This window comes from Rhamphochromis longiceps, linkage group LG7 (genome assembly GCF_057381845.1).
Source record: "Rhamphochromis longiceps isolate RC_006_pf linkage group LG7, R_longiceps_female_GT1.1, whole genome shotgun sequence".
Lineage (NCBI taxonomy): Eukaryota > Metazoa > Chordata > Actinopteri > Cichliformes > Cichlidae > Rhamphochromis > Rhamphochromis longiceps.
Genome location: NC_140563.1, coordinates 2522624 through 2550566, shown reverse-complemented (window position 1 = coordinate 2550566; position 27943 = coordinate 2522624). Strand labels below are relative to the sequence as shown.

The 27943-nt window shown below is 41.7% G+C and overlaps 1 protein-coding gene and 1 long non-coding RNA gene across 6 annotated transcripts in view; both read right to left on the bottom strand.

Moving 5' to 3' along the window:
- Positions 1 to 23215, bottom strand: part of LOC146664485 (DNA topoisomerase I, mitochondrial) — a 31531-nt gene extending 8316 nt beyond the window's left edge. The window contains exons 1-14 of one of the 5 annotated variants that reach the window (XM_085411584.1): positions 23091 to 23215; positions 22744 to 22871; positions 21555 to 21609; positions 17527 to 17573; positions 14439 to 14558; positions 14194 to 14281; positions 13970 to 14097; positions 13738 to 13853; positions 11750 to 11871; positions 8122 to 8244; positions 7798 to 7985; positions 7351 to 7495; positions 3540 to 3683; positions 2799 to 2984 (exon numbers count right to left, since the gene is read on the bottom strand). In XM_085411584.1, coding sequence (XP_085267710.1) covers positions 2799 to 2984; positions 3540 to 3683; positions 7351 to 7495; positions 7798 to 7985; positions 8122 to 8244; positions 11750 to 11871; positions 13738 to 13853; positions 13970 to 14097; positions 14194 to 14281; positions 14439 to 14558; positions 17527 to 17573; positions 21555 to 21609; positions 22744 to 22859 — 1578 coding nt within the window. In that variant the 5' untranslated portion in view covers positions 22860 to 22871; positions 23091 to 23215. Of the gene's footprint in view, positions 1 to 2798; positions 2985 to 3539; positions 3684 to 7350; positions 7496 to 7797; positions 7986 to 8121; positions 8245 to 11749; positions 11872 to 13737; positions 13854 to 13969; positions 14098 to 14193; positions 14282 to 14438; positions 14559 to 17526; positions 17574 to 21554; positions 21610 to 22743; positions 22872 to 23041 lie in introns of all 5 variants that reach the window. The other 4 variants (XM_085411586.1, XM_085411583.1, XM_085411585.1 and 1 more) reach the window with 4 other exon arrangements.
- Positions 17934 to 20505, bottom strand: LOC146664486 (uncharacterized). Its single transcript, XR_014912479.1, has 2 exons — positions 18842 to 20505; positions 17934 to 18752 (listed from the first exon to the last, which is right to left on the bottom strand). It is a non-coding gene; the product is annotated as an uncharacterized LOC146664486 (long non-coding RNA).
- Positions 23216 to 27943: the final 4728 nt, after the last annotated feature.

The window sequence follows — 27943 nt, the reverse complement described above, 5'->3', positions numbered from 1 at the left end:
CTACATTGTAAAACGGCTCTCTGGTGACTTTGAAAGTAAGCTGTTTGATTTATCATCAAGAAGGCTCGAAAAAAAAAAAAAGGACTTATAGTCATGTGAGGTGACATTAAAAATGAGGTCTGCTGACAGATCCTATTAAGCTACGTTGTAGCAAATGTAATACCAAGTGTTTTGAACTAGGAGCAAAAGTACAGGTTATCTGCTGCCTTCAGTTTCTATTTTCCCTCCTGAAAACAAAGCATTTGTATGTGTGCACAATAATAAATCGTTTGAATACACCTTTATCTGTAAATACATGGCAACACAAGCTTAAACTTGCAATATCTATTTCCCAGAACTACATGCGTATCAGTGCAGCGTCCAGATGACAGAAGCAGCACTTTATGTAAGCATCGTGCTGTGGTTCTGGATCCGAGAGCTGCAGACTGAACTACTCAAGCAGCCTGACAAATTAAACCAACACAGCGATCCAATCCACAACTGCATCCCTCGGACAAATCTCAGTTCCCTCTGCGCTTGGGGCTCTGCACACATCGACACGTGTGACCTTCTCCACAGTGAGTTGTGCCAAAAACCAAAGGGCAAAACCTTGATTATTATAATGATATAAACTGGACTCAGTGGCTTTTGCTGATGTCTTGTCTTACTGAGAATGGACAGATTTGCCTCACATGAACTACATTAGTAAAGACTTTTCCAAAACAGCGTTACTGTTTACAAACTGCAGATTCAGGGCGCTGCTCCAGGAAACATCTTCAACAAACTGAGTTTAAAAATAAACCGAGCTGAGTGACTAAGATAATCTCTGTAATAGTTTTCGGTTCCTGAGCAGCTGAGCAGAGTTAGAGTGAACAAACACAGTTAATTGAACCGAGCATGTGCACGAGTGGACGAAGGCAGTGATGAATCACCATGGCAACGGGTAAATAAAGAGCAGAGCCTCCGTTTTAATCAAGCAGATCAAAATATATGAACATGTCTCAGCGCTGAGGATTGTATTCATTTAAAATTTAGTTTCAAACATTATTTAGTAAACTTTAATGTACTGACAATCTTTAACAATCTCAAGTTCCTACAGAAGATTTCATTATCTTTGTCATTACTGGATGAAATGTTGGATGTTTTCCAGTATAACCACTTAATATTTAATAATATTTAACCATGTAATAGCAAACTTCATTGATAGCTGATTGGTAGGGCTGTAAGACAGCAGAACTGGGAGCCTGCGAGAGTTCAAAATGACTATTTCTCATTTAACTGGGGGGGGGGCAGAATGAACAAATAAATAATAAGAAGTGTCCGGGCTGTTAAAGAGCCATCGACACGTTGATCGGCTAGATTTTAGACATTTCAGCTCAGTTTTGGACGAAGGCTGAGCCGTTTTAAATAAGCCACTATGAATGGATCCTGATGGGATAAGACTTGGAAATGCCCGGAGCCAGACTGGATCCAGGTATGATCCAGTCTCAGTTTGTAATCTTGACCCATTTTGGAACAATCATGCATGTGGACTCCAAACTGGACAGTTAGCGGATCCAGTTCTGATTTAGAGTTTCAGTGGAAACTATGTTGAGTTTTCAGAAACTGTACAAGGACTAAATCTCAATCTGAACACATTTCAACATGAAATGTAATCAAATTACAATCAGACCTCCTGCATCGTGTATTTAAAAAGTGATTTTAAAATGTATTAGGTTCTGTTTTAAAGTGATTTCCTCCTCAACTTTTCTCAAATATTATATACTATTCATCATCTCCAGGATCCCAATAGTCATTTTTCTATCTGTGTGACGTCAGTGTTTGATTTTATGATTCGCCTACAACTTTACAGAGAAACGTTATTACGGGCAGTGATTCCAGTGCAGGAATTAGCTGTTAGCTGCATCACAGTCACACAATTAGAAACTTACAAAGTTTATTCTAAGCTGATCTCTGTCCTTGTATTGAGTACTGATAAACTATAAAAGCAGTCACACAAAAAAGACAAGGAAAAAGTGAACTAACAGCTAACAGGGGTTTTAAAACTTCTACAAATGAATTCGCTCTGCTGTGCCGTTTGATAGCAATTTTATGAATGACGAAATAAAACAGCTGGTTCAGGTGCAGTAGAAGCAGAGGTCAGAGGGGAGAAAACCTGAGTCTTTCCCCAGTAATTGACTCTCTCTGGAGGAGAAAACCCAGAGTTTCCAGGGTGTTAGCTACTGAAACAAACAGCACCTCTAATCAATATAATCATCACTGCAGGTGCACTTAACAAGTGCATGTACTTGTTAAGGTAATGATATTACTCATAAGCACCATAATTAGTGACCATATAAAGTATTAAAACAGTATCTGTCACAACATCTGGCTGGCTCTGTTTTGGCTCGGGTCTGTAGTCCAGTAAGTCATTCAGGCAGTTTGTTTGCTGTGTGTAAAGCGGCTCATCCGTCTCTCCTTCATTCAAAATTCCCTACACACAAGTTTATAAACTAAGATAGATTAAGCTCCAGTTTAAAATCAAATCAACAAAGATACCCTCCTGTTCCTCCTCCTGATGATGAGATTAGTGTAGCTGCTCCCCACACACATCCATGATTTCAAAGAGGAAAGAGCTGCCAACATTGTGTGGTTGTGTCTGTTACAAGTACAGGTTTATGCAAAGATGCTCACATGATTATCTTAATGAGAAACCAGGCTAAAAATTGCCTCCATTTGTGATCTTAGAGCGATCACGCTGACCACTGTGCACCCATGAGAACACTGTTTAGCATCCACCCGTTTAAGTGCCAACGTGTTTATGTCATTTCTTCCTTTACCTTTTTGATGACAGGAACCTTGTTGTAGTAACGAATGCAGTCTTTACCCAGGAAGTCAAATTCCACCACACATTCGTTGCCATCCAGCTGCTCATGCAGAGTGATGTGCTCAACACGAAGCGAGCAGCAACCCACCGTGTCCGCCGTCTCTCCCTCCTCTTTCTCATTGCCAGCTCTCAGGGCCAGCTTTTTGGGTCAGAGGATACAGAGATTACCACAGATGCAGAAGTACACGCCGAGCTTTTCCATCACAAGGTACACAGCACGCATGCGAGTCAGACAACCGTTAAAATATATACACGTACTAATAAAAAGACCTTCGTGACAAACGAAAGACAAAAATGGCAACTGAAACAGTTTCTGGCATGAGCCAAAAGCAATCATGTCCTCAATCCATCATTTCACTTCATACAGACTGAGATAATTAGCTTGAAGTCTCTGGAAGAAAATGGCTACATGTAATCCATTTACTTTGCAAAAGATTTTCATCCAACTATGTTGGAAAACAGAAAAGGCAATCAAGACATACTGAATTGATTTCCAATATCTTCACTTTGCTCCAGCCTATTTACACGGCCACTGCAGTCGTCAGTTTTTCTCGACATTCATGCAAACATCACAAGCAAAGCTACGACAGAGGCCGTGTGGACAGATATCAGAGAAGCTCACGTGTGAAAGTTTCTTTCTAGTTGTGCTGTGTGAACATGTAACAATTTGTAATATCAGTTGTGCAACCCAAACCTTGTCTATGAAATACAGCGCCACAGCTCTCTGACGTGTAACCATCTGTTTGGACTTTAGATCCTGGAGGTACTGGTAACGGATGTCATCCACGCGTGATTTCAGTTTCCGAGCAACCTCATATTTCTCCCAATCCTTCTCTCCCTGCAAGAAAGAAAGGCAAGATAAGCAGGAAGAGAGAAAAGACTAAACATGAAACGGAAACACGAAGCAAAAGTGACAGGTGATGACAATTATAAAATAAAATGATGAAAAAGTGGTTTTCCTTTAAAAGCCCTGAAACAATCACTAACACAGGATCTTCCACTATAAGACAACATTCTGTGTCTGCTGTTTGCTTCTGGTTATTTATTGCTATCTACATAAAATTAAACCCTCCATCAGTCAACGTGCCGATACAGTCACGGAGAACTGCGGAATAACTTAACCTTTATGCATGAAAGATGGAAAGGAAGACGAGTCAGCAAACAGAGCACAGAACAACAACATGTTGCAAAGGTTTACTCATATTGGATTATCAAATTCAATTCAATGTATTTACACAGCGCCAAATCACAACAACAGTCGCCTCAAGGCGCTTTATATTGTACAGTAGACCCTACAATAATACAGAGAAAACCCAACAATCATATGACCTCTATGAGCAGCACTTTGGCGACAGTGGGAAGGAAAAACTCCCTTTTAACAGGAAGAAACCTCCGGCTCAGGGAGGGGCGGGGCGAGAGAAGGAAGGCGGGATAAAAGACATGCTGTGCAAAAGTAATTACGAATTTTGTTTAAGAATATACATTTTATGCATTATAGCTCAACATAATGTGTAAAAGTGTCCAGGTTTGTGATTTGTTTGTAAATCTGTGCTGTGTTTATGCTAACGTTTCATTTAAATCAGCTCTGTGAATAATATCAGAAGCAGGACAACAACCATTTGTCAGTTGGCAGATCTGGAGCTGAACTGACAAAATGCAAACCATTCAAATTATTTATTTTATTATAACTTGGTTATAATGTTATTTGCATTCCCCTGCATTCTTTCTGTAAGGTTTTGATTCTTGATTTACTTACTACGCAACTCTGCAGCACAACAGTTCGTCTAATTTTACAGCCAGCCTCTAGCCTGGAGGAGGATGTTGCACGAGCAGCTAATTCTACAAACTTCTTTTTCATTTTTTCCCCAAACTTGCAGTCTGCAGAATCAAACTAGTTCAAATGAAGAAACTTATCAGTTCTACTCACTTTGAAGCCACAACTTATTTCACATGTAGTTCCACCCATGACTTGTAAACAGGTTCTTAGGAGTTTCACTTTAAATATTCTATATCAAACGTTTGGTGCACATGCAGTTTTTGGTGATGATGAAAATGGTGTTTTGAAGTTCTGCTTTTTTGCTTTTCCAGTCGGTTTGGTTTTGCTTCTTACGTTCAAGAGGGAAAGAAAAAGTAAATCCTTTGGAAACGGGACGCTTCTGTTACATTTCATATTTTTAAAGTGGGATTAAAGCATTCACAATGTTGGTTGAAGGAGTCCACAGAATGAATAGAGAGATGTTTGGTGACAGATCAAACAAAGCTTGAATGTTCTGAATGATGAATTCCAACATTTATCAAGTTATCTTTGAAGGACAGTGGCTAAGTGTTTGCTCACCACATGAACAACAGTAGAAGATGAGCGAAACACACAGCAAAATATCTTTATACTTATTTATTATTTTCTATTTAAAATGGCATAATGCGAGCTAGGACAATATCAGAACTGAAGCACTTTGACTAATGCATCTCAAAATTTTATTTATATCATGTCCATTACATGTAAAGTGAAATGATTCAAGCCTTTGTCATTTTAATCTGACTTACAGCTTGTGAAAAAAATTTCAAGTTTGAGAAAATGAAATATTATGTTGATCCTGCTTATCTCAGTTTAGTTTGATGCAGTGACACACCAGCGGTGTTACTGCTGTACTTGATAGACCAGATAACTCAGACGACCTGAGGCCGATAGAGAATTTATCATTTAGTCAGAAAAGAAAATGAGAAACAGGCAAGTTAAAGGCTGTTATCAAAGCAGCCAATAACAGTGAAGCAGCAAGCCGATCGGCTCCATGCGGCACACAATGAAGTCATTTATGGTAAAGAATCATCAACCAGTGACTGAACACATGCTTCAGAAGTTGGATGTTTCTGTATTTTAAATGTATGAATTGATCTTAGTATATAAGTAAATATTTCTAAGCATAAATGACAATCAACAATACAAATCTAACATCCATCCATCCATCCATCTTCATCCGCTTTGTCCGGGGCCGGGTCGCGGGGGCAGCAGCCTAAGCAAAGAGGCCCAGACCTCCCTCTCCCCAGCCACCTCCTCCAGCTTATCCGGGGGAATACCAAGGCGTTCCCAGGCCAGCCGAGAGATATAATCTCTCCAGCGTGTCCTGGGTCTGCCCCGGGGCCTCCTCCCGGTGGGACATGCCTGGAACACCTCACCCAGGAGGCGCCCAGGGGGCATCCTTGTCAGATGCCCGAACCACCTCAGCTGGCTCCTTTCGATGTGGAGCAGCAGCTGCTCTACTCTGAGCCCCTCCCGGATGGCCGAACTTCTCACCCTATCTCTAAGGGAGAGGCCAGCCACCCTTCGGAGGAAGCTCATTTCTGCCGCTTGTATCCGCGATCTCGTTCTTTCGGTCACTACCCACAGCTCGTGGCCATAGGTGAGGGTAGGGACGTAGATCGACCGGTAAATTGAGAGCTTCGCTTTTACACTCAGCTCCCTCTTCACCACGACGGACCGGTGCAGCGTCCGCATTACTGCAGCTGCAGCCCCAATCCGTCTGTCGATCTCCGGCTCCCTTCTCCCATCACTCGCGAACAAGACCCCGAGATACTTGAACTCCTCCACTTGTGGCAGGAACTCATCCCCGACCCGGAGTGGGCACTCCACCCTTTTCCGGCTGAGAACCATGGCCTCAGATTTGGAGGTGCTGATCCTCATTCCCGCTGCTTCACACTCGGCTGCGAACCGCTCCAGTGCGAGCTGGAGGCCCTCACCCGATGAAGCCAACAGAACCACATCATCTGCAAAAATCAGAGATGAGATTCTGAGGCCACCAAAGCGAAAGCCCTCCGCCACTTGGCTGCGCCTAGAAATCCTGTCCATAAAAATTATGAACAGAACCGGAGACAAAGGGCAGCCCTGGCGGAGCCCATCACCCACCGGGAACGAGTCCGACTTATTGCCGGCAATGCGAACCAAGCTCTTGCAACGGTTGTATAGGGATCGAATGGCCCGTAGCAATGGGCCAGACACCCCATATTCCCGCAACACCTCCCACAGGACACCCCGAGGGACACGGTCGAATGCCTTATCCAAGTCCACAAAACACATGTAGACTGGTTGGGCAAACTCCCATGCACCCTCAAGTATCCTGGAGAGGATAAAGAGCTGGTCCAGTGTTCCGCGACCAGGACGAAAACCGCATTGTTCCTCATGTATCCGAGGTTCGACTAACGGACGAACTCTCCTTTCCAGCACCCTGGCATAGACTTTCCCAGGGAGGCTGAGGAGTGTGATCCCCCTGTAGTTGGAACACACCCTCCGGTCCCCTTTCTTAAAGATGGGGACCACCACCTGTGGACTGGCAGACAAATCTAACAATATTCTAATAATCTGAGATACTAGTTTTTTCCAAAACCAGTTTGAGAACTGTGCTGCCAAAGTAGTCTGAACTTTGTTGAACCCAAAGTCTGCAGCTCTGACAGCATGTTTCTTTGTACCCACTTGTATGTGCATCCCCCCCATTATGCAACAGATAGCTCACCTTCAGTTTTGAGTTGGCATTAAGCATGATGTACTTATTGGAGCCCTGGATGTTTTCAGTCCAGCTGACGAGCCATGTCACGGTGTTATCGTGTCGAACTTCCTTCCAGTGGTGCCCAGCGGGTGGTGCGGGGATACGACATTCTCTGCCAGAGCAAGAACAAGTGCAATACAGTATGTAAATGACCAGCACTGATGCACAGCTCAAATACAGATTTAAGCCTAAAAAAAAGTAACAAAAAAAATAATATTAGTCATGTTGATTTGAACACTGTCAGAAAAAACAAAACAAGCCTGTGATTCTACACATTTAAACAGTTTGTGTATTAAGAACTTGTTTCTTTGAGTGAAAATGTCACTGCTCTGCATTGAGCCACAAGGGCACACGGAGGGGACTGAAACTAAAGCTGTACTCAACTATACACTGATTTCACAATCACACTCTCACTTGCTGCAATTGATGATGACGTCCTCTGGTTGGATCCTCTTCTTCAGCATGCCTTGCTTGGGATGCTCGCCTCTACCTCGGAATAACCCCGGAGGCTCAATCTTAAAATTGCCAATGCGTTCTTTGTGGTGGTCCAGAAGGCAGTAGCCGTATTCATCCACTATCTTCTGGTTTGCCTCTTTCAAAGCCTACAAAAAGATTTCAGATACAGATCGCGTTACCTCAGAAACGGACAGGGTGCTCCTCTGGACTTACTCCAGTTATTACGCTACACATTATGAAGACAGCAGCATACAAATACAAAGAAGGGAACGCGAGCTTTACCTGTTTCTCCTCCTTGGACATATTTTTCCTTGCCTCTGTTTTGGCTTTATGCATGGCATGGATTTCTCCAAAGTCACACTTATCAAGATCTTGAATCAGTGACCTCTCCTCATGGGTCATTTCCTACACAAGCACAAAGTGTGTTGAGGCATACAGTCTCATTTCAAGTCTGAGAATATCAGCAGCAACAAAAAGAACACGCAAGCTATTAACCAAAACAATCTGGAAGTTGTAGTGAGCATTATTCTTTATTTTTATATTTACAGGAAAAAATTAACATGATGTAAATGGTTCCAATTAAAGTGATGATAGAATAACTGCAGAAACTGATCGTGTGTCTTCGCCTCCAGTGATGCAAACAGCAATTACACTGCTGTAAAAATTATAACAACCTCCATTTATCCATTTAGTTTCTCACACATTTCAGATCAAACAAATATCAGAGAAAGATAATCTGAGCAATTAAAAACTGCACTTTTTATATTATTTAGCTGATGAAAGGAGAAAAAAAAACTATCCACACCTACCCGTTTCTTGTGAAGACGAACACCCACCTGTTAAATCTGATTAACCACAATTTTGGAAAGCTGAGTTCAGTCTCACTGACCACACCCACTGCAGATTACTGCCAGACGTGTTTAAAAATACATAGCAACACATCATGCCCAAAACCAAAGACACAGTCAGCAGGACGATGATTGGAAACATAACAGCAAAACGGCTCAAAAATAAAATACTGAATGTTTTGAAGTGTCCTAGCCAAAGTCCGGACGTTAGGCTGGTTAGGATTCTCTTGGCACTCGTGCTCAAACACCTTCCACTGTGGCTGAATTAAAACAATTCTGCAAAAAAGAGCCAAAATTCCTCCACACCAAGACTGACAGTTAGACCCTTGATTGCAGTTCTCGCTGCCAACGGTGCCACAAGCAGTTTCAGATTAGGTTTGGGCTTTTCTGCCTTTAATAAATGAAATCATCACTAACTGTGTTATTAGGTTTAAGGGGCCGTAACTTAATCACATTAGGCCAGGCAGGTTGGGATAGTTTTTTCATCACCTGAATAGATGAACTCATTTAAAAGCTAAATTTTATATTTAGAATGTAGCTTTAATAAAAACAGAAACATGTCAGTGTGACAAATATGCAAAAAAAAATAAGAAATGAGGAAGGGGTCAAAGACGGTGTTGTGATAAAGTCAGCAGAAGAAGCTCTTAAGAGTTCTGTACAGAGCATTGCTTTGTTATATTCACTGACCAGTAGGGCTGCCACAAACGATTATTTTGAGTCGACCATTCACCGATTATTTTTGTGATTAGTCGACTAATCAGATCAGCATCCATTGGACGTAAAACGTACAGCTTATTGCACCAGCAGCATCTGCTCTTATATAACTATCATTAGCTTACAGCTTTAAGTGTTTACGGTATGTGCTAACTAAAAATAAAGACATGATAGTATATAGTCCAGCATCTCACACTTCTGATAATCAGCTGTCTGCTTGACGTTTATTCAGCTGTGTAAAAACTATAACTTTAATCTCAGACAAACCGATTTACTCAGGAACAAATAAAATACTAAAAAAAGCCAAACAATAACATTTTTAATTTATCTAAGTGACTCATATATCATGTTTAACCTGAGTAGCAAAAGACGGCGGTGGGTTTGAAAACGATTTGCTGGGAGTCCGGTGTTCTGACGGCTCTAGTGAGCCTAGCCCCCGGTTAGCTATTGAGCTAGTGGGTAACAGACATCTCCGAAAACGTCGGCGCGCTTTTGAAAATATGTGGTGTCTTGATAAACTGAGCAGATATTTGAGGTTTACACAGCTACATTCTTACCTGAAAATATGTTAAACGTTTATTTTGTGACCCAGAAAGAATAATAAGAGTAATATTAAAACTAACTAGCTGCCGCCATTGTTGGAAACTGAGCTGGGCCGCGCTATGAATTCTGGGACACAGCTTCTTCTTCTGAGTTTAACGGCAGCTGGCATCCTTGTACATGCAATGCTGCCATCTTCTGTTTCAGTCCGTTATTACACTCTTAAATCCTGCTACTTATTCCTGCGTCTTTTGTGATCTTACAAAGCTTCAAACGACGCGTCGACTATTAAATCAGTCGTCGACGATTTTAATAGTCGACGTAATCGTGACAGCCCTACTGACCAGCTATGAAAACAGAGTGCATAACATTTGTCTATTCATATAACAAATTAACGCAATAATGCATCATTAAAAACAAACAAAAGAAAAACTAGATGAGGAGGATTCAAACAGATCACCGACCTTTCCTTTAATTACTCATTTTTACGGAGGTGAAGCAGAGTCAAAAAAAACAACTGGTGCTGTCATAAAAGGCTACAGTACTTTCTCCTAACAAGCCATTTAAAAAGTGGGGACAGTCAAAGCTGCAGTTTTGCATCACAGAAACATAAGAAAATGTTACAGCTTTCCAGTATTTAGCACTTTTAACAACACATCACTCCCAGAACTACAGTAGCTATGAGTGTGAACACTGTAAGGTCACTGCTAAGCAGGCTAAATAAAGAATCCTGACAGGCCAGGCGGAGCAGCTGAGTTTCAACTTTAATTGCCAAAAGTTGTTTCACAAGGGGTCACCAGAGGTCATATCAGAGGTGACCAACAGGGCAAAGCAACTCTGTTTCAGCTGCAGCTCTAAGCTGTTGTGATGCTGAAATATCATCAGTGGCTTTCAATGTGCTGTCTAGCTGTAGGGAAAGAATCTGTATTTCATGACATATTGCTAATAATAATTAATGATCAAGTGTATTAATAAGTTGTCACTTACTGCCACAGAGGTGCTTTTTATAAACAGTGCAGTAATAATCACACAAAAATACTGACCGTAATTTGAAATGCACACAAAATGGTTAAATGTTTCACACACTCACACACACACACACACACACACACACACACAATCCATCATGGGCACAAACTTTAGGAATAAAGGAAATGACTCTCATCCATCAAACTGATACAGCCCAGTTTTGTTATCTACCGTCATAGAAGATGAGATGCAAATAGAGACCTACACATAACCACACACACACCTCCAGGAACACTGACAGCGTGGGCAGGCAGTCAGCCTGCGTGTCTAAGCATGAATGACACCCGACAGTGGGCGGGCACTGAGGGCAGTGGACCGAGGAGAGTTTTTTCCGGCTATAATAAAACAGTTTAATTGGATTTGTTCATATGCAGGAGAGCTAGTTGTCTGGATTAGCATATCAATGCCTTCACATAAATCGTATTTTCAAGTGCATTGAGCACTAAGCAGCGCAAAATTAATTCTGCATGATATGCCTAGGGGCTTGGCACGGTGTTTTTTTCCATGCAGAGGACACCCTGACAGACACCAGCGAGCATGTACCAGTCACACTCGTCCTGTATTTACACACATACAATCTATTTATGATGCACTCACTCTAACAAAAGGCTTGAACATACGCAACTTTTGCAAAACTGTTACATGAAGACAAAGTTTGCAGATGTGGTGACACCAACCCCAGCTGGCTTTGGAGCCACCAGTCTACTGCAGCACATTTTAAACTCATAATCACACCTAAAGGTAACTTACTCCAACTTCCATGATGCATTTGGCTTTACCTTTCTCCAATCTTTAAAGAAATTCTCGCGGAACACCTTCTTGGTGGTGTACTCATGATCCAGCATCTGGGCAAAGAACACCGCCACCTCTTCTGCCGCCAGGCTCAGCTTTACCTTTTTACCTGCACACAAGCAGCATCACTTACACTGAGATCATTTTTAACAGCATTAAACCAACCAAGCCTTATTGTCAGAACTATACGTTTATCGAGCCGTACTAGTCAAGAACACAAGCCTTTGGGAGCTCGGGGTCCTCTGAAGATCCACCACCCAGTACCACCCCCACCTTAGCTCCTCCAGGCTGTCAGACTAGCCCGTGGATAGAGGGAGGTAGGATTAGAGGCAAGGACAGTGATCTACATTCAAGTCCACTGCTAGGACCAACCTTTAAAAACATGCACGTGCAGGAATTAACAGATCAAACCAAGTCCCCGTAGGACCCCGTTTGCAGCTGGACTGCTAAACAAAGCAAAAACAATTACAGCCATCAATCAGTATCCAGCTTCAAACACGTCTTGAATCCTAAAGGCCCAATAGCGTGCGGCTATGTCTTCTGTGTGAGCAAACAAAGTCAGGATGTGTGTACGCTAGCGTTCACAAGATTGTCTTAAAATTACAGTCCAAGCTCAGACCTCATCCCGAGCGAAACTGTGTGGCTGCACCTTTATGCCCAATGAGCTGAAGCAACTTTATAAAGTAACCTGAACAAACAAACACACACTTTAAACTTTTGCAATATAAATGGCTCATAAGAACCTATATAACACCCGTCAGGCTCCATCATATGTCCAATGACATTCTGGACATTTGTACGAAATACAGAAAAAGGAACTCTTCTCCATTGTCTATGGGAATGTCCTAAAATTCAGGAATTCTGGAAAGATGTCACCAAGTGTTTGTCTGAAGTGTTTAAGGTTAAAATCCCCTTAAAGGCTAAACTGTGTACTGATAAAGCAGACTAAATCACTGGACTATGGACTGCTTCGAGCCTGAGGAGCCACTGCACTATGCTGGACAAGTATGGATGCAGCCTCCATGGGACTCTGGAAGAAGGAAATCACAGATTCATACATTGCCATGGGCAAACAACGGCACTTTGTGAATATCTGGAAGCCATACATGGATATCACAGGCAGTGGAGGTTATTCATGAGCAGGGAGGGATTCCTTTTTTGTATCAGTGTGAGAGCCATGTTCATTTCTACACGTGATCTTGATGCAGGCCTGAAGTCTGGGTGTGTGAATGTGAGGGGTTTAAATATCTGTATTGCATAAAGAAAATTTCACAGGACTGCATGAATACCTTTCAGAACTGCAATGTAACATTTCATTATTTTTTTTTCCAACAGCAACTGATGATGTTTCTTGGAAAGGACTGCTCTTCTACAAAACTAAGCCGTGACCAGAGCAGCACTTAAACTAAAGAGGATGGAGCTTTGGCCTTGGCTCTGGAAGGACACTCATGAAGGTTTGATAATCAGTCTAAAATCTTTCTTAAAGAAAGTTTAATAAACCTTTTTAAAAGCTTCTGAAGAAACATTAACAGACTATCCATCACAGCCTCTTGAATCGACACTGAACCTTTTTTCTGTCTAAGATTGAACTCACTCTTACATTTTATTGATTTGATACATAACTGGTAATCCTAGATTAGGAATACAGACAATCATGACGTAAATTATTGGCATAAAATGAAATTCTTGTATAATTATTTATTCATAATTTTTCTAGGACAACTGTAACGCTCTCCATAAATGAGACCTACACAAGGCTTTTCGTACATGAGCTGATTCTGGCTTTTAGAGTGAGGCAGACGTATCAGTAAATGATGTCGGTAATGTCTGACTGCGCTGTATAGAAGCAGAGAAGCCTACACTGAAGTGCATCTAACTTGTAAAATCATTTAACACTGTCTCAACAGTATCTGTAAGACACAAAAGTAGAGCTCCTGTACCCGTCACCCTTGTTTCAATCACACACTCAACTGACCATTATAGTAGAAGTGAACATTGTCAGGTAAAGGCTGGTACTCAGGGGGAAAGTAGGGTCCTTTGTGTTCCAAGAACTTCCATTTCACCCCATCTTCATACTTCTCTTCCTCCCACCTGACAAAAACCAAGATGATAAAAAAGTACAGACGCATCAGTGAAAGTTAAAATTGCACTTTGTGTTTGTATGTGTGGGTGGGAAGAGTGTCCAGATGAAAAGAGCACTCCACAACCATCTCCAGCGATTCTGCTCCTCCTCCTCCTTCTTTTTGATCTTCAGCTGTCTTGCTTCTTCAATCTCCTCCTTTGTCTTCTTACTTTTTTTTGACACAGCCTGCTCTTCTTCCTCCTTCTTTACCATCTGTGCAGAAGAGAGAAAAAAACTCACCATGAACCATGTTTCTCGTGCTGAACTTGTTGTAGGTGCAAGATTACCCCGATGGAGACAGAAGTTTACCTTTTGTGTTCTCTTCTTTGACGTCTTTGTCTGAGCCACTCCATCACCTTCTTCTTCGAGATGACGTTGCTTTTTCTTCTTCTTCAGGCTGCATGCAACATGGGAATGAAAGAAACTAATGGCTTGCATACAAAACTAAGTGAATTACTCATGAAAGGTACATTTTTCTGCAGCAGCTTTCAGTAAAAGTGATCCTACATGAAGAAGGACACACAAGGATTTTTTCTAGACCTGGTCAGACTTACGTGGGTGAATTGGCAGAATCACTGGTGCCTTCTTTGGGGTCATCTTTAATTCTTTTCCTTTTCACTCCTTTCTTCTTTGCTGTAAAAGCATCATCCTGTAGTTCCTGTTTCACAGATTCACTGAACGACAAAATGAACAGTTTTAGCTACAAATGTATCCACTCTGTAGCATCAGAGTTACACATTTCTGCTGACATATTAGCATAATTATTAAAATACTCATTCCAAAATGCAGCTCTAGTCTTAACAGCAAGCCTTCAAAATTTAATTCACAATTTTTAATTTTAATTTTTTTGGACCCAAGTCGGACCTTATTTTAGTTTTTTAAGACTTAGACTAACACATTTCTGAATTCTTATCAAGTGTTCTATATTTTATTCATTTTTAATCTCACTTGAGTAGATGGTTTTGTATCAACTTAATAAAGTTAACATGCAGAATAAAAGCTTGATGCCTTATTTTTCACTGCTGCCCTCCTGTTTGGCGTAGAAAGAAAATCTTTAAGCACACCGTGATGACTCACTGACCATAAGAAATCAAGCATAATTGTGGTAATTGAGTAAAATTATCGACAGTAATGATAATGACATAATGACAGCGTTTAGAGATTTTAAAAAGGAGAGAAAAAAAAGGAGTAATTACACAAGTGCAAGCCTGGATTTCCCTGCAGAGTGAAGATTTGATGGGTAGAGAAATGGCCCAAATTAAGAAATCAACAAATTACAGTCACTGCTGCTAATAAAAATTAGTTTTCTCCTTTTCCTCCCACAACATTCTGGAAATGAACAAAATGTGGAAAATGTAAAGCAGCGTAGCACATAATTGCCAAATTGGCTTACTGATCCAAATTACAAGGCACTATAGTAGCAACTATTCACTGTGCATTTATCAGGATAATGTTCTTTCTGCTACAGCAGGACCCTGATGCTTTCAGATTGAAGGTAATGAGCTATTCCTGGGGTTCTCAGGTCTATGACTCCATCCGGTCACTGCACCCAATACTGTATGAACTCAGGCAGAAAAACAAAGATATCTGTTTTACAATACAATTAGAATAAAGTACCAGTATACCCCACAGAATAAAACAAATATAGAATCAATTAACCCAAGCTAACGTCTTTGGACTGTGGGAATGCCAAGTACTTGGAGAGAATCCACACAGCTCACAACATGTGACAGAAAAGTGGACTCTGTGCCTGACAACCTATCACACTGTTGTGAGTTTCAGAAACACTGAAACAGAACACAACCAGTAATTATCATCATTAGTATTAGTGAGTCTTACTATGATAAGTTGTGTTATTGTAGCTACTTTGACAAATCAGAAGCTACATCACTGGAACACTTTAGGCATATTTGCAAAGCTAATTTCTACAGTAACGTTTCAGTTGTGTGGGCAGCACGGTGGCACGGTGGTTAGCACTGTTGCCGCACAGCAAGAAGGTCCTGAGTTCAATTCCAACACCAGGCCGGGGTCTTTCTGTGTGGAGTTTGCATGTTCTCCCCGTGTTTGCGTGGGTTCCCTCCGGGTACTCCGGCTTCCTCCCACCGTCCAAAGACATGCAGCTTGTGGGGATAGGTTAATTGGATAATCCAAATTGTCACTAGGTGTGAATGTTCGAATGAATGTGAGTGTGAATGGTTGTCTGTCCCTGTGTGTTGGCCCTGCGACAGACTGGCGACCTGTCCAGGGTGTACCCCGCCTCTTGCCCTATGACAGCTGGGATAGGCTCCAGCGCCCCCTGCGACCCTGAAAAGGATAAGCGGAAGCGAATGGCTGGATGGATGGACGTTTCAGTTGTTGTACACGCTGTAGACAATAAGACACCTTTATATGTCATTACTGACCTTTATGGTCCATCACGTCTTTAATCAGACACTACAGTCATTTTCATTGTTGCACTAAAAATTAGTGAATTTAATGATTGGCTATTATGAGTCAGAAGGAAGCCAGGCATTGAAGCAGAGATGATGTATGAGCTTTTCCTACATTTTAACAATATTAAAATCACAAAAATAAAAACAAGACATCATTCCCAAAGATTTTTTCCCACCTGCTCACAGCCGAAACATCGCTTAACATGAAGTCATGAGAAGGAAGAGAAGGATTTGAGCCAAATGCAGCCGAGCTGAATAGATTAGTTAGTGAAGGTTCACTCTGTGTAAGGCTTTATGGAGGAAGTGAGGGATTTTTAATGTAACGTGTAATATGCTCACTTTGGAAAAAGACGATGAAAGGAAAACGCTTTATCTGTCGTTCTGTTCTCTTTTCAGTCAAACTTTGCAAACGTAAGAGTACCGAGGTCAAGATGTTCAGTTCAACTGCTCAATGAAAGGAAAAAAACGTCGCGCTAGTAGAAACGGTTATATTTTTGTGGTATACTGCACTACTGAGCAAAATCCATAAAAAGCTATAAAAAGGAGGTTGGGTCTCTGTGTGCACTGACATTTACGGTCTGTGGTTCTAATAGCCTTATGTTTCTTCACTAACTCTGCTGCAAGGCCTTAACTTTGCTCTCTGCACGAAACCCACTCAACTAGCACAGTTACCACCTGAGCCTTTGTGGGGGGAGAAAAAAAAACCCTAAAGGGAAACATTAAAAGCCAGAATTTCACAAAACGTTTTTCCATATGACATCTCCTTTGAAATGTCACTCAGAACATTGGGTTGGGCTAAATCCACATCTGGGAAATAATCCATTAACAACTCTATGGAAACACTGCTGTGAAACAGATTTGACGCAGCGGGCCTTCGGCCACAGCCTGCCATCCTGGCAACACCCCGCTGAGCATCCAACTACTCAAACTATGCAGTCTCATTTATTTCACTGCAGACAAGCCAAAGATATTTGTCGTCAGTGCACAGTAAAATTAATTTTCTGAAAGACAACATAACACACTGTAGAAAATGGGAATGCTTCTGTCCAGGAACCCTGAACATCAAAACACAAGAATTAATTTTTCATCACCTCGGGAGGGAGAAGAAAAAAAAAGGAAAACTCTGGCACAGTTACACCAAAGCTTAGTGAGATTATTATCTCAGCATTTCAACAGTAATCCAGTGCTGGTAGCAGGACTTTTACCCTACCTGATGCTGCTGGATGATTCAACATTCTCCATCTTTGGTGTCTTGACCTAAGGGAATAACATAGATTAAAGCTCAAGGACAGACAGCTGGACCTTGATCTTACGCAAAGCACCAGAAGTGTTAAAAAAAAAAAAAAAAAAAAAAAAAGTGCGACTCATTTCTTTCACATCTCTGTAACAGTGCTGCACCTCAAGGTTACAAGCTTGGGCTTTTCTTAAATAGCAACTTTTTCCGAGAATAATCAAGATTCCTTACAATGAAACAATATCTACAGTCCAACACTTAGACCCCCGGAGAGCAGTCATTTTGGTTTTCTACCTTAGACCCCCGCGGAGTCATCATTTTGCATTTCTACCTTTAAAAGCCGGAGAGCAGTCAGTCAAATGCTGGAGTCATTCATATGTATATTGGGTCGTTACCTAGGAATTCTGGAGGGAGGGGAGTGGGGGTGAGTGATTGAGGGGGTGGGGGAGCTGCTAAAAGCGGTGAGCTTCCTTTTGTGTTTCATCTTGATGCATTCTCAATCATCCAGGGAAACAAATCTCCAAAAGTCACCAACTTGGAGTGTTTCAGTTTGCCATCTTGGGGAGAAATCAACACACATGGGTGTAGGTCCTTTGTTGCTGACATTTATTGATAAAAACAGTACAAAAAACCAACCATTTGTACACATATTTACAAATAATTCAACATTGTCAGCAATCACTCACAATCCTGGCACTGCCATGGTACCTGTAGTCTGCATTTACCACATGTGTACCTGTAGCAGTGAACACATCGCACAGTGGCCTGATTTATCTTGCATTTGTGTTTGACCTGACACGTGGCTCTTTTTCCAGGGCTCGGTGTGGAGGGTTCTGCCCGAAGCAACTGATCTTTTCTTGCCTTCTTCGCAGCTACATGAGAGTGAGCCAACTCTGTTGCAAGCGCCACCAGGAAGTCCACCCGTCTTTCCTTCGTCCCGGTGCATGCTTGATACAGCACATGTGCATTCAGTGCTGCCATGTCAATCATGTTATAAAACACGGCGACTGGCCAGCGCCGTGTTCCTTTGCGGACAGTGTACTCCAGAACCATCTGGTCAATCACATCCACGCCACACTTTGTTTTGTTGTAAAGGGTGACAGTGTTTGGTGAACCACGCTGTGCATGCTGCTAAGAATATAGACTGTCTTCTTCCGTTTGGCCGCATACGCCGTCAGCGTGGCAGCAGAGGTTGAAAACACCTAAGAAATAAGATAAATTGTTATTTCCATAGCACTTTTACACACAATGAAACACATAAACATAGAACCACAAAAGACCTGCAACATACCTGAGTGGTGAATTCATTGCGATCTGTTGCGATCTGCAGCAAACTTGTCAGTCTTTGCTCGATCACAGCGGGTGGACTTGTCATCAAAGCGTAGGTGTTGCATGATGTTTTGGAAGCGGTTTCGTGCCATAATTCCAATTATCTGTGGGTTTCCCAGGTTTGCTGACCAGCAGTCATTTACCGATGGAAGCCTGCAAACCCCCCGCAAGATCACAATTGCAATAAATGCCATTAGTTCAGGGAGGTCCATGAACCAATGAACATGCTCCGTTTGCTGTGCATGTTGAATAGTCCATTCTTGAATGCTACGAAGCATGTCAAGAGTGACGAAACACAGGAAGCTCTGAAGGCGACTCGAGATACTTCTCCTGGCCTTAGCCGTTGGCTCTCCATCTGCAGCGTACGCTTCTATTGGGGTGAAAGGGAGACAGGTCCCCACATGTTCTTCACGCCACACTGTGCCATCTTTCGCTGTCTCAGTCCCCAAACAAGCTCTCTTTTTCGGTGGAGAAGCAGTCTCCTCATCTGCAGTGTGAACAAATTCAAATTGTGAGCAAAATGGGAAGGTCAAACAAAATCACAAATGCATGCATAGATACTAATTATAATTCCAGTATCTCCTCCTCTGTATCAGAATAATGTCTGAAATATCTTACTTACTAACTACATCCACTTACTTGTTTGAAATGAAAAAGGAAATAACATGAAATGAAACTAACCGGAAGACTGATCAGACAGCTCTGAGTCCGAATCCGGCTGAACTGCTAGGTCTTCTCCATCCGAGTCACAGGGGTCGACTTCCGTCAGGATCATTTCCAAGGCCTGCTGAGTGGTGAGTCTTCTCTGCATTTTCTTTCCTTGGAGAGGAGGTCCGTACACCAGAGGCAGTGCCAGGATTGTGAGTGATTGCTGACAATGTTGAATTATTTGTAAATATGTGTACAAATGGTTGGTTTTTTGTACTGTTTTTATCAATAAATGTCAGCAACAAAGGACCTACACCCATGTGTGTTGATTTCTCCCCAAGATGGCAAACTGAAACACTCCAAGTTGGTGACTTTTGGAGATTTGTTTCCCTGGATGATTGAGAATGCATCAAGATGAAACACAAAAGGAAGCTCACCGCTTTTAGCAGCTCCCCCACCCCCTCAATCACTCACCCCCACTCCCCTCCCTCCAGAATTCCTAGGTAACGACCCAATATACATATGAATGACTAGCCAATTTAGCTTCCACTTCCACCATTTGACTGCTCTCGGGTTTTATAGGTAGAAAGGTAGAAGCCTGGGGATGCTAGTGTGTTTAAATCTATCCGGTCGTTCAGTCTGACATCACTAGCCGTGTCTGGGCCTAAACTCCGCTGCAGGTCCATATATCAAACGATCACTGTGGCATTACTGAGAGTTAAAAAACTGTCTAAAGTCTTTCATCTTTAATAAAATGATCAGCGTTCTGCTCTACCAGGTGTAACAATTGAGTTTAACATCCAGGCATCCATGAAAACGGAATTTATGACATTTAACGGAGTTAGAAGTTAGCAGGGAGTTAGCTCGCTAGCTTCTATCTAAATACAATATAGCATGTCCTGACTGCGGGGTTTTGGAAACAAATTAAAATGTACAGCTCTGTTATCACTTCCAGCATAAATGAAGACAGAAAACTAAACAGCAGTGACGTTTGTAGGGTTACTGAAGTTGGGCTAGCTGATATATAATGATGTGCTACGTGACCGCTAGCGACACAGCTATGTTAGCATAATATAAACAAGCTAACTTTTTTCCACTGGATAAAAGTTAACGTGAGTGTTCTCGGTGGTCAGGAACAAATGTAATCGCATGGCAGGATGCTGTAAAAGGACCAAACTTCAGCCAGGAGAACAACTGAGATAATCCATCCACAATACGAGGTTAGTCATTCATATACTGCTGCATGGGCTGGGCTGTAGTTACATCCTAAGGTTTTAAAAACTGAGCTTAAATAAATGATTAGCGGTAATAAAAGCCGAGGGAGGTCAACAGGGATCACTGACTGTTTTAGGAGCTTTTTGAGATCAAATAGAAGAAAATACAAAACATTAAACATGTTAACAACACAAAAGCCATATTAAACGCAGACTACTTTAGACCCGGAAATAGGATTCGTCACGTCATCACTTAACGACCGGATAGCATCGGGTTATGTTACACACTGTAATACAAAGTACTATTATTAATATGCAAACAGTTAGACCAGACCTTCCCAAAGTGTGGGGCCCACCCCCGTATGCCAAGGAGAAAAAAAACTAAACGCTTGGACACTGCTAGCACGGGGCGCCCACACAAACGCAAAGCAGGAGATGAAGCATCGCTGAATATGTTTCCAAACCAACTTCATTCTAAGCCAAAGTCTAGAAAATATGGTGAAGCAAATCTTCCCTTTGGCTTCACCTGCACAAGTGCCGAGGTAGGTCTCCCCTGCAGAATTGCTTTTCCCTTCGTCGGGAGCAGCGCTGGGCTGTTCAAATCACGGACAGTATCCCACATTCTTGATTCAATATTTTTCTTGTAAAACAAAGGGGGGCTCAGCAAAAAAAGTTTGGGAACCACTGAGTTAGACAATGGAGTGGGATTTGTTCATGTTCATGTGGAATATGCATGAGTTATAGGCGGACACGAATGATCCCTCCCCACTGGGTCACATTTCAGTGGCTGATAGGCCGCTTTTTAAAAATTACCTTTTTATGAGATTTTCTTTTATCCATGTTCTCCGTGGCTTTAGTTGGATTTGGGCTGTTCATCGGGATGCCATGACAGACGAAAGGAAAAGAAAAATGCTGTTAATGATGCCGTCTTTGAAACAAGACAAGTCAGAGAAGCACTGCATTAACAGACAGTTAGAGCTATGCTGTTATCAAGTGAAGGCTTGAGGGCATATTAGGATGATGTTAGACTCGTGTCCACGCCGAGATACGATTATTCTAGACAGACAACACTACAAAATGCCACCAATCAGACAAGCAGTGTCCCAGAGGAGCCTCCCACAGCCCTGAGCCTGCTTTTTTTTGAGTTGTGACCTTTCCAACCTTCAGAGCAGAATGCCAAATGAAACTGAGCTGTAATTACTCCTCTCTTTTTTAAATTACAAATCCTCAGCATCTGAATGAGGCAGTTCGCCAGTTAAAGCAGGAGCCACTTGCTCAGGAAAATTAGTTCCCCGAGTCTTGTACCTGAGAAGGATAAGTTGATCCTTTATCAGTAATTCAGTCAGTGTGCCATGAAATAACATGAGGCTAGCTGTCACAGAAAGCCGTCTGCTCTGCTGCCAGTGCCGCTTTCAGGTGTCTATTCATCTCTCTGCTCTCATCAATTACACAAGCCAATGACAGATCACTCCACATTCATTTGTCTGCTCACATATGCATGCTAATAAACGCATCAGATATCAAAGTAAATTAATTTATTCATATGAAGATGGAGTACCCACTGTACACAGTGAAATTAATGCATGCACTCAATGGCATCAGCCTGCGTGACAGCTCAGCCAGTACAGCAGTCTTCCAGTAACACTGTTTCCCCCCATTTAGCGGCACCCATACTGCCATATGGCTCAACTTATTCATTAACATTTTTTAATCCAAATTAATTTGTCTCCACATTCTACAACATGAAAGGCAAAGCTCCCTGCGAAAAACAGCTTTGATCTGGTCCCTGTGTCGACGCTGAACAGATGTTGGACGTGCTTCAGTCAGGTCACATGCATATATCATCAGGGAGCTGCAATCAGGACACGGTGGCTCGGGGAGCTGATTTGATAATGGCCCCTCAGTCTCTCATGATGGAATAATGATAAAGTGTTCGCTAAACTGTGCCTGTCATATACATGTGTGTATATATAGCTTTCCAGCAGACACGCGCAACACTCACCTCTTCTTGATGTTATCTCCCCCAGCTCCTGCGCGTTCACTGTCACTCAGTCTTTTCAGTTTCGTCGCTTTGTGCTTGGCCTTCTCGTCTTCTTTAGCGTCCTTCTCCCGCCCCATCTTTCACACGTTCTTTGGCAGAGTACAGAGAACATTAAATAGCATACTTGCAACAAATAGACCAGGAAAAAACATGCTTTACAACATTTAGTCGTTCTGTAAAAACGTGACCTTGAAGTTAATCAGTTAGCTAGCAAGCTTCAGCAACGCCGGTGAACTTAAGAATACATTTGTTAGCTTACAGCGAATTTTCCCTTCAGAAACTAATAACAAGCCAGTAGAAGTTCGTACTATCAATAAACTTCCTCAGCACTTGTAGTTTTAGGAAATAACGGGTTGCTTTCCGTGTGCAGTAGGCTACAAACATTTTACGCGGTCTCAACAAACAGCGCTGAATCTCGCCTGGTTATTTCGCGTCACACCCAGCTGACTTCTGATTGGGTGACGAAGTTTGGTGACGCTACACCTGTGAACTCTCTTTACAGGGCAGCCTACCTTACCTGCTGGCAGAGGTAGAGGAGCCAAAAATTGTATTCTTTAGTAGCACTACCTCAACATAGTTTTGCTCAAGTAAAAGTAGAAAATGGCTCAAGTAAGAGTAAAGAAGTATTTAGTAAAAAAGGGCTGCTTGAGTACTGAGTAACTGATCATAACATCTGATTTAATGTTCAAAAATGAGACAATCAGACAGACAAAAATATAAAGTTTAGCCCAACTTCGCTACATATAAATAACATGATTACAAAATAATACATCTAAGCAGAAGAAACACTTTTCCAAATCAATTTTTGTTCAATATAAAACACACACACACACACACACACACATATATTAAAATTGGGTAAAGTACTCCCAGTGACAATATATGGTGTTAATTGATTTGATCTCCAAATGGCACAACAGGCTCAGCAGATAGAATAGAATTAAATCAACAAACTTTATGTACAAACAACAAGTGTCGCTTTGACACAAACTGTAGGTTTGTGTCTGTGTCTCATTCATTTTTGGTTTAAACTTGTTTATCATTCATTCAGTGAAGTTACTCACACTGACTAGAGTAGCCAGCAATTTTTCTCAAGTAAGAGTAGCGATTTATAATAATATTACTCAAGTAAAAGTAAAAAGTAAAACTACTCCTAAAAGTAATTGTTTTACAAAAGGTTACTCAAGTAAATGTAACTGAGGAAAGGTAATTAGTTACTACCCACCTCTGCCTGCTGGTAACATGTAACTATGGTTTTTGCTGTAGCTAAAATAGTCACAAGTTTAAGTGTTTGCAACTTTGTACAAACTTTGAACTTGGTATTGCCCCCTGCCCTTTCTTGCATTAAGGTAGCTTTGTATCTTTTTTTTGTTACTTAAAAGTCTTTGATAAGTGTTTTTGAAAAATGTTCCCATCCTGGAGTTAGAACATTGGGGTTCTTTGACATTATTTGATCTGACAACACTGGAAAGGATGGCACGAAGCATCAACAATCGAGATGATTAGAAAGTGATGAGTAACAGATGAATATGTAATATTTTAAAATGCTATATGCAAAGCCTTGTGACACTTGCCATGTGGCATGTTAATAATGAAATTCTTGGTGCTTTGCATTGAAAATAAAAGCATCCATGGTGCACTAAGCCTACCATATATTACTATGAACTGTATCTGAATAAACTACAAGAAAAAAGTTACACTCACTGAAGATTAAGCTTACTTAAACCTTAATGAGGCTGCACCTAATTAAGGTTTAAGTAAGTAAGGATCAAGCTACTTCACATTTAAATCTTCCAGTTTGGATGCCGTTTAACCTCTTGACACTTGGTTTTGTCACATGGTTGCAGCATCATTATATCTCAACTGTGAGTCTATTTTTCTATTCTGTCCAATCAATTTTCTTTGCTTTCTTAGCCCATCCTTTACTAACACAAGGATGTATTACTTTGTGTTAAACCCAGAAGCAAATAGCTAGAGTATATCATTTGTGTTTCCTGAACCTTTGTGGATATGATTTGAAATTTTTTTTTTTTTTAAACATGTTTTCAGCTTGAATGAAGGATACAGTTACTGCAGGAAGACATGAATTTGCATTAAAATACTGTTGGAAAAAGCAATAATGGTATGTATCCACAGAAGTCGGTGAAAGCAGACAGCTGAAGGCTGTCGCTGCACTTTCTTGACAGGGCCACATATAGTCACAGCCAGGTGTTAGACACATACACACACACACACACACACACATACACAATGTCAATAAAAATATTACATGATGGGGGCGAACCATTAGCCACACAAACACAAATACCTCAAAACAGCACAGTTCATGTGAAACTATACATTAATATGTGGCAAACCCCTCAAACATATATGAACCTTCTCTTTATTCATTTAATTTAACCCAAATATTGAGAGTACTGGTTAATTCTATTTTAAATGTTTAAAAATTAGTAAAATAAATAAATACAAATAAATACATTTTTGTAGATTGAATTTGCTTAGGAATGTGTGATGGATAAAGTCTGTGAAGGTTCTCAGTCATCCAGGTCATCGTAGTCAAAGGAGCTTGCAAAGAAAAGCGTCTGGACTTCTTTAAGTTGCTTGAAGACGTTTCACCTCTCATCCGAGAAGCTTCTTCAGTTCTAAGGTCAAATGGTGGAGAGTCCCAGATATAAACCTAGTGGGAGTTTCCCCCCACAGAGGGACAAAAGGACCCCTGATGATCCTCTAATCGCCTGAGCCAAGATGTGAAACTGGGTGTGGGTCACAATCAGCCAGAGTTTCGGGTGTGTTCATTGTGAAACCTGGCCCCACCTTATCATGCGAATTCCTGAGGTCAGATGGTCCAGGATGTGAGTGGGCGTTAAGGCATCTGGGAAGGGATCTCAAAACTGGATTATAGATGGCAGAGAGTTGGTGTCGTAAACCCCCGCCTCTGTTCAAAGATGGTCGCTCACAGTGGACATAGATGCTTCTTTCACTCCTCTTTCAAACCATCTGTCCTCTCTGTCCAAAATGTGAACATTGGCATCCTCGAAAGAGTGACCTTTGACCTTAAGATGCATCTTAAGGATAAAGGACACTCTTTAAGATGCATCTTAAGGATAAATGCATCTTAAGGATAAAGGACACTCTTTTGACCCAGCAACACGCTCAGACAGAAACTGGTTCACCCGAAAGACAAAACGCCAAAACACAAACTTAACAATGTGGTGTATGCTGTACAGTGCAGCGAGGAATGCTCAGACCTCTACATTGGAGAGACCAAACAGCCACTTCACAAGCGCATGGCACAACACAGAAGAGCCACCTCCACAGGACAAGACTCAGCAGTCCATCTGCATCTTAAGGATAAAGGACACTCTTTCGAGGATGCCAATGTTCACATTTTGGACAGAGAGGACAGATGGTTTGAAAGAGGAGTGAAAGAAGCCATCTATGTCCACTGTGAGCGACCATCTTTGAACAGAGGCGGGGTTTACGACACCAACTCTCTGCCATCTATAATCCAGTTTTGAGATCCCTTCCCAGACGCCTTAACGCCCACTCACATTCTGGGCCATCTGACCTCAGGAATTCGCATGATAAGGTGGGGCCAGGTTTCACAATGAACTCACCCGAAACTCTGGCTGATTGGGACCCACGCCCAGTTTCACATCTTGGCTCAGGCGATTAGAGGATCATCAGGGGGTCCTTTGTCCCTCTGTGGGGGGAAACTCCCACTAGGTTTATATCTGGGACTCTCCACCATTTGACCTTAGAACTGAAGAAGCTTCTCGGATGAGAGGTGAAACGTCTTCAAGCAACTTAAAGAAGTCCAGACGCTTTTCTTTGCAAGCTCCTTTGACTGTGATGGATAAAAGTAATTTTAAAATTAATCTTTTCACTTCTCAGTGGCTATGTTCTTTCCTGTGAATCCCCTTAATTGCCAAGTCTTGGACTCAAAGCAGTAAAGCAGAATCAGCTGTAGAATTTTTTACATGGGGGGACAAAGGAGGGGCAAGAGGTCTAGGCAGGGTGGCACATGCCTCTTCAGTGAAATATGTGAAAATCCCCTATATGTAAATGGAGTCGACAAAATACCCACAAAAACACAGTAAAACTTTTTATGGTATCATTATGTCTTCTAAGAAAACAAGGATAGTTTTTTGACACAGAAATGTCATTACAAGCTCAGTCATCCAGGTAAGGAAATCCCAGAACGCTGATTCTGTTCATCTGGACATTTTCAGTGGGAGAAACGTTTCGTCATCATCCAGGTGACGTCTTCAGGCTCAGATGACTGCAGGTTTCCCAACCTTATAAACAGGACATTTGCACAATGATTGAAAGCAGCACCACTGACAACAACAGGCTGTGAGGTCAGTTTCTTGATCATTATTGTCATGACTATTGATCAGCGACCACTGTTCGATGACTATTGATCAATGGCCATGAGCACCATTCACAGAGAGCTGGGGAGTGGCTGCAGTCAAAGCATTGTAAGATGGTGAAAGATGAACCCTTTGCAGCTCTAATCACTGCATCCAAAACACTTTGGATTTGTTGATAAGGTGAGAGATGTCATTATGGAGGCAGATGAAACAATGGTCTTGTATGATGTTACATCTCTCTTCACTTGTGTTCCAGTCACTGTGCTATAAATAACTTGTTGCTCTAAAACAGTGGCTCCCAAACTTTTTTTGCTGGGCCCCCCTTTGTTTTACAAGAAAAATATTGCCCCCCCCCCCCCCCCCCCCAGTGCGCGCACGCACACGGACACGCACAAACACATCCTCCAGCCACACACACCCATCTTTTGCTCCATTGCGGTTTATTTCACACCTCAAACATTTAGTAAACAATTAAACAAATACAAGTAATCTGCAATAAATTACAGGTAGTAAGAGATTAAACTGCTAACTCTCTTACGCTACGTCCGCACGTACACCGGTGTTTTTGAAAACGCAGCTAGGTTCAAGGTTCAAGGATCTTTATTTGTCACATGCATATACAAGTATAACACACAGTGAAATGTAGCCTGACACGCTCCTCGACATGTGCAAAAATTTTGGGGGGGGGGGGTAGAGGAAGAACATTATATATATATATATATATATAGTATATACATTGGGTGAATGTGCAGTAGTAGCAGCAAGCAGGTGAATTCTGTACATTAATA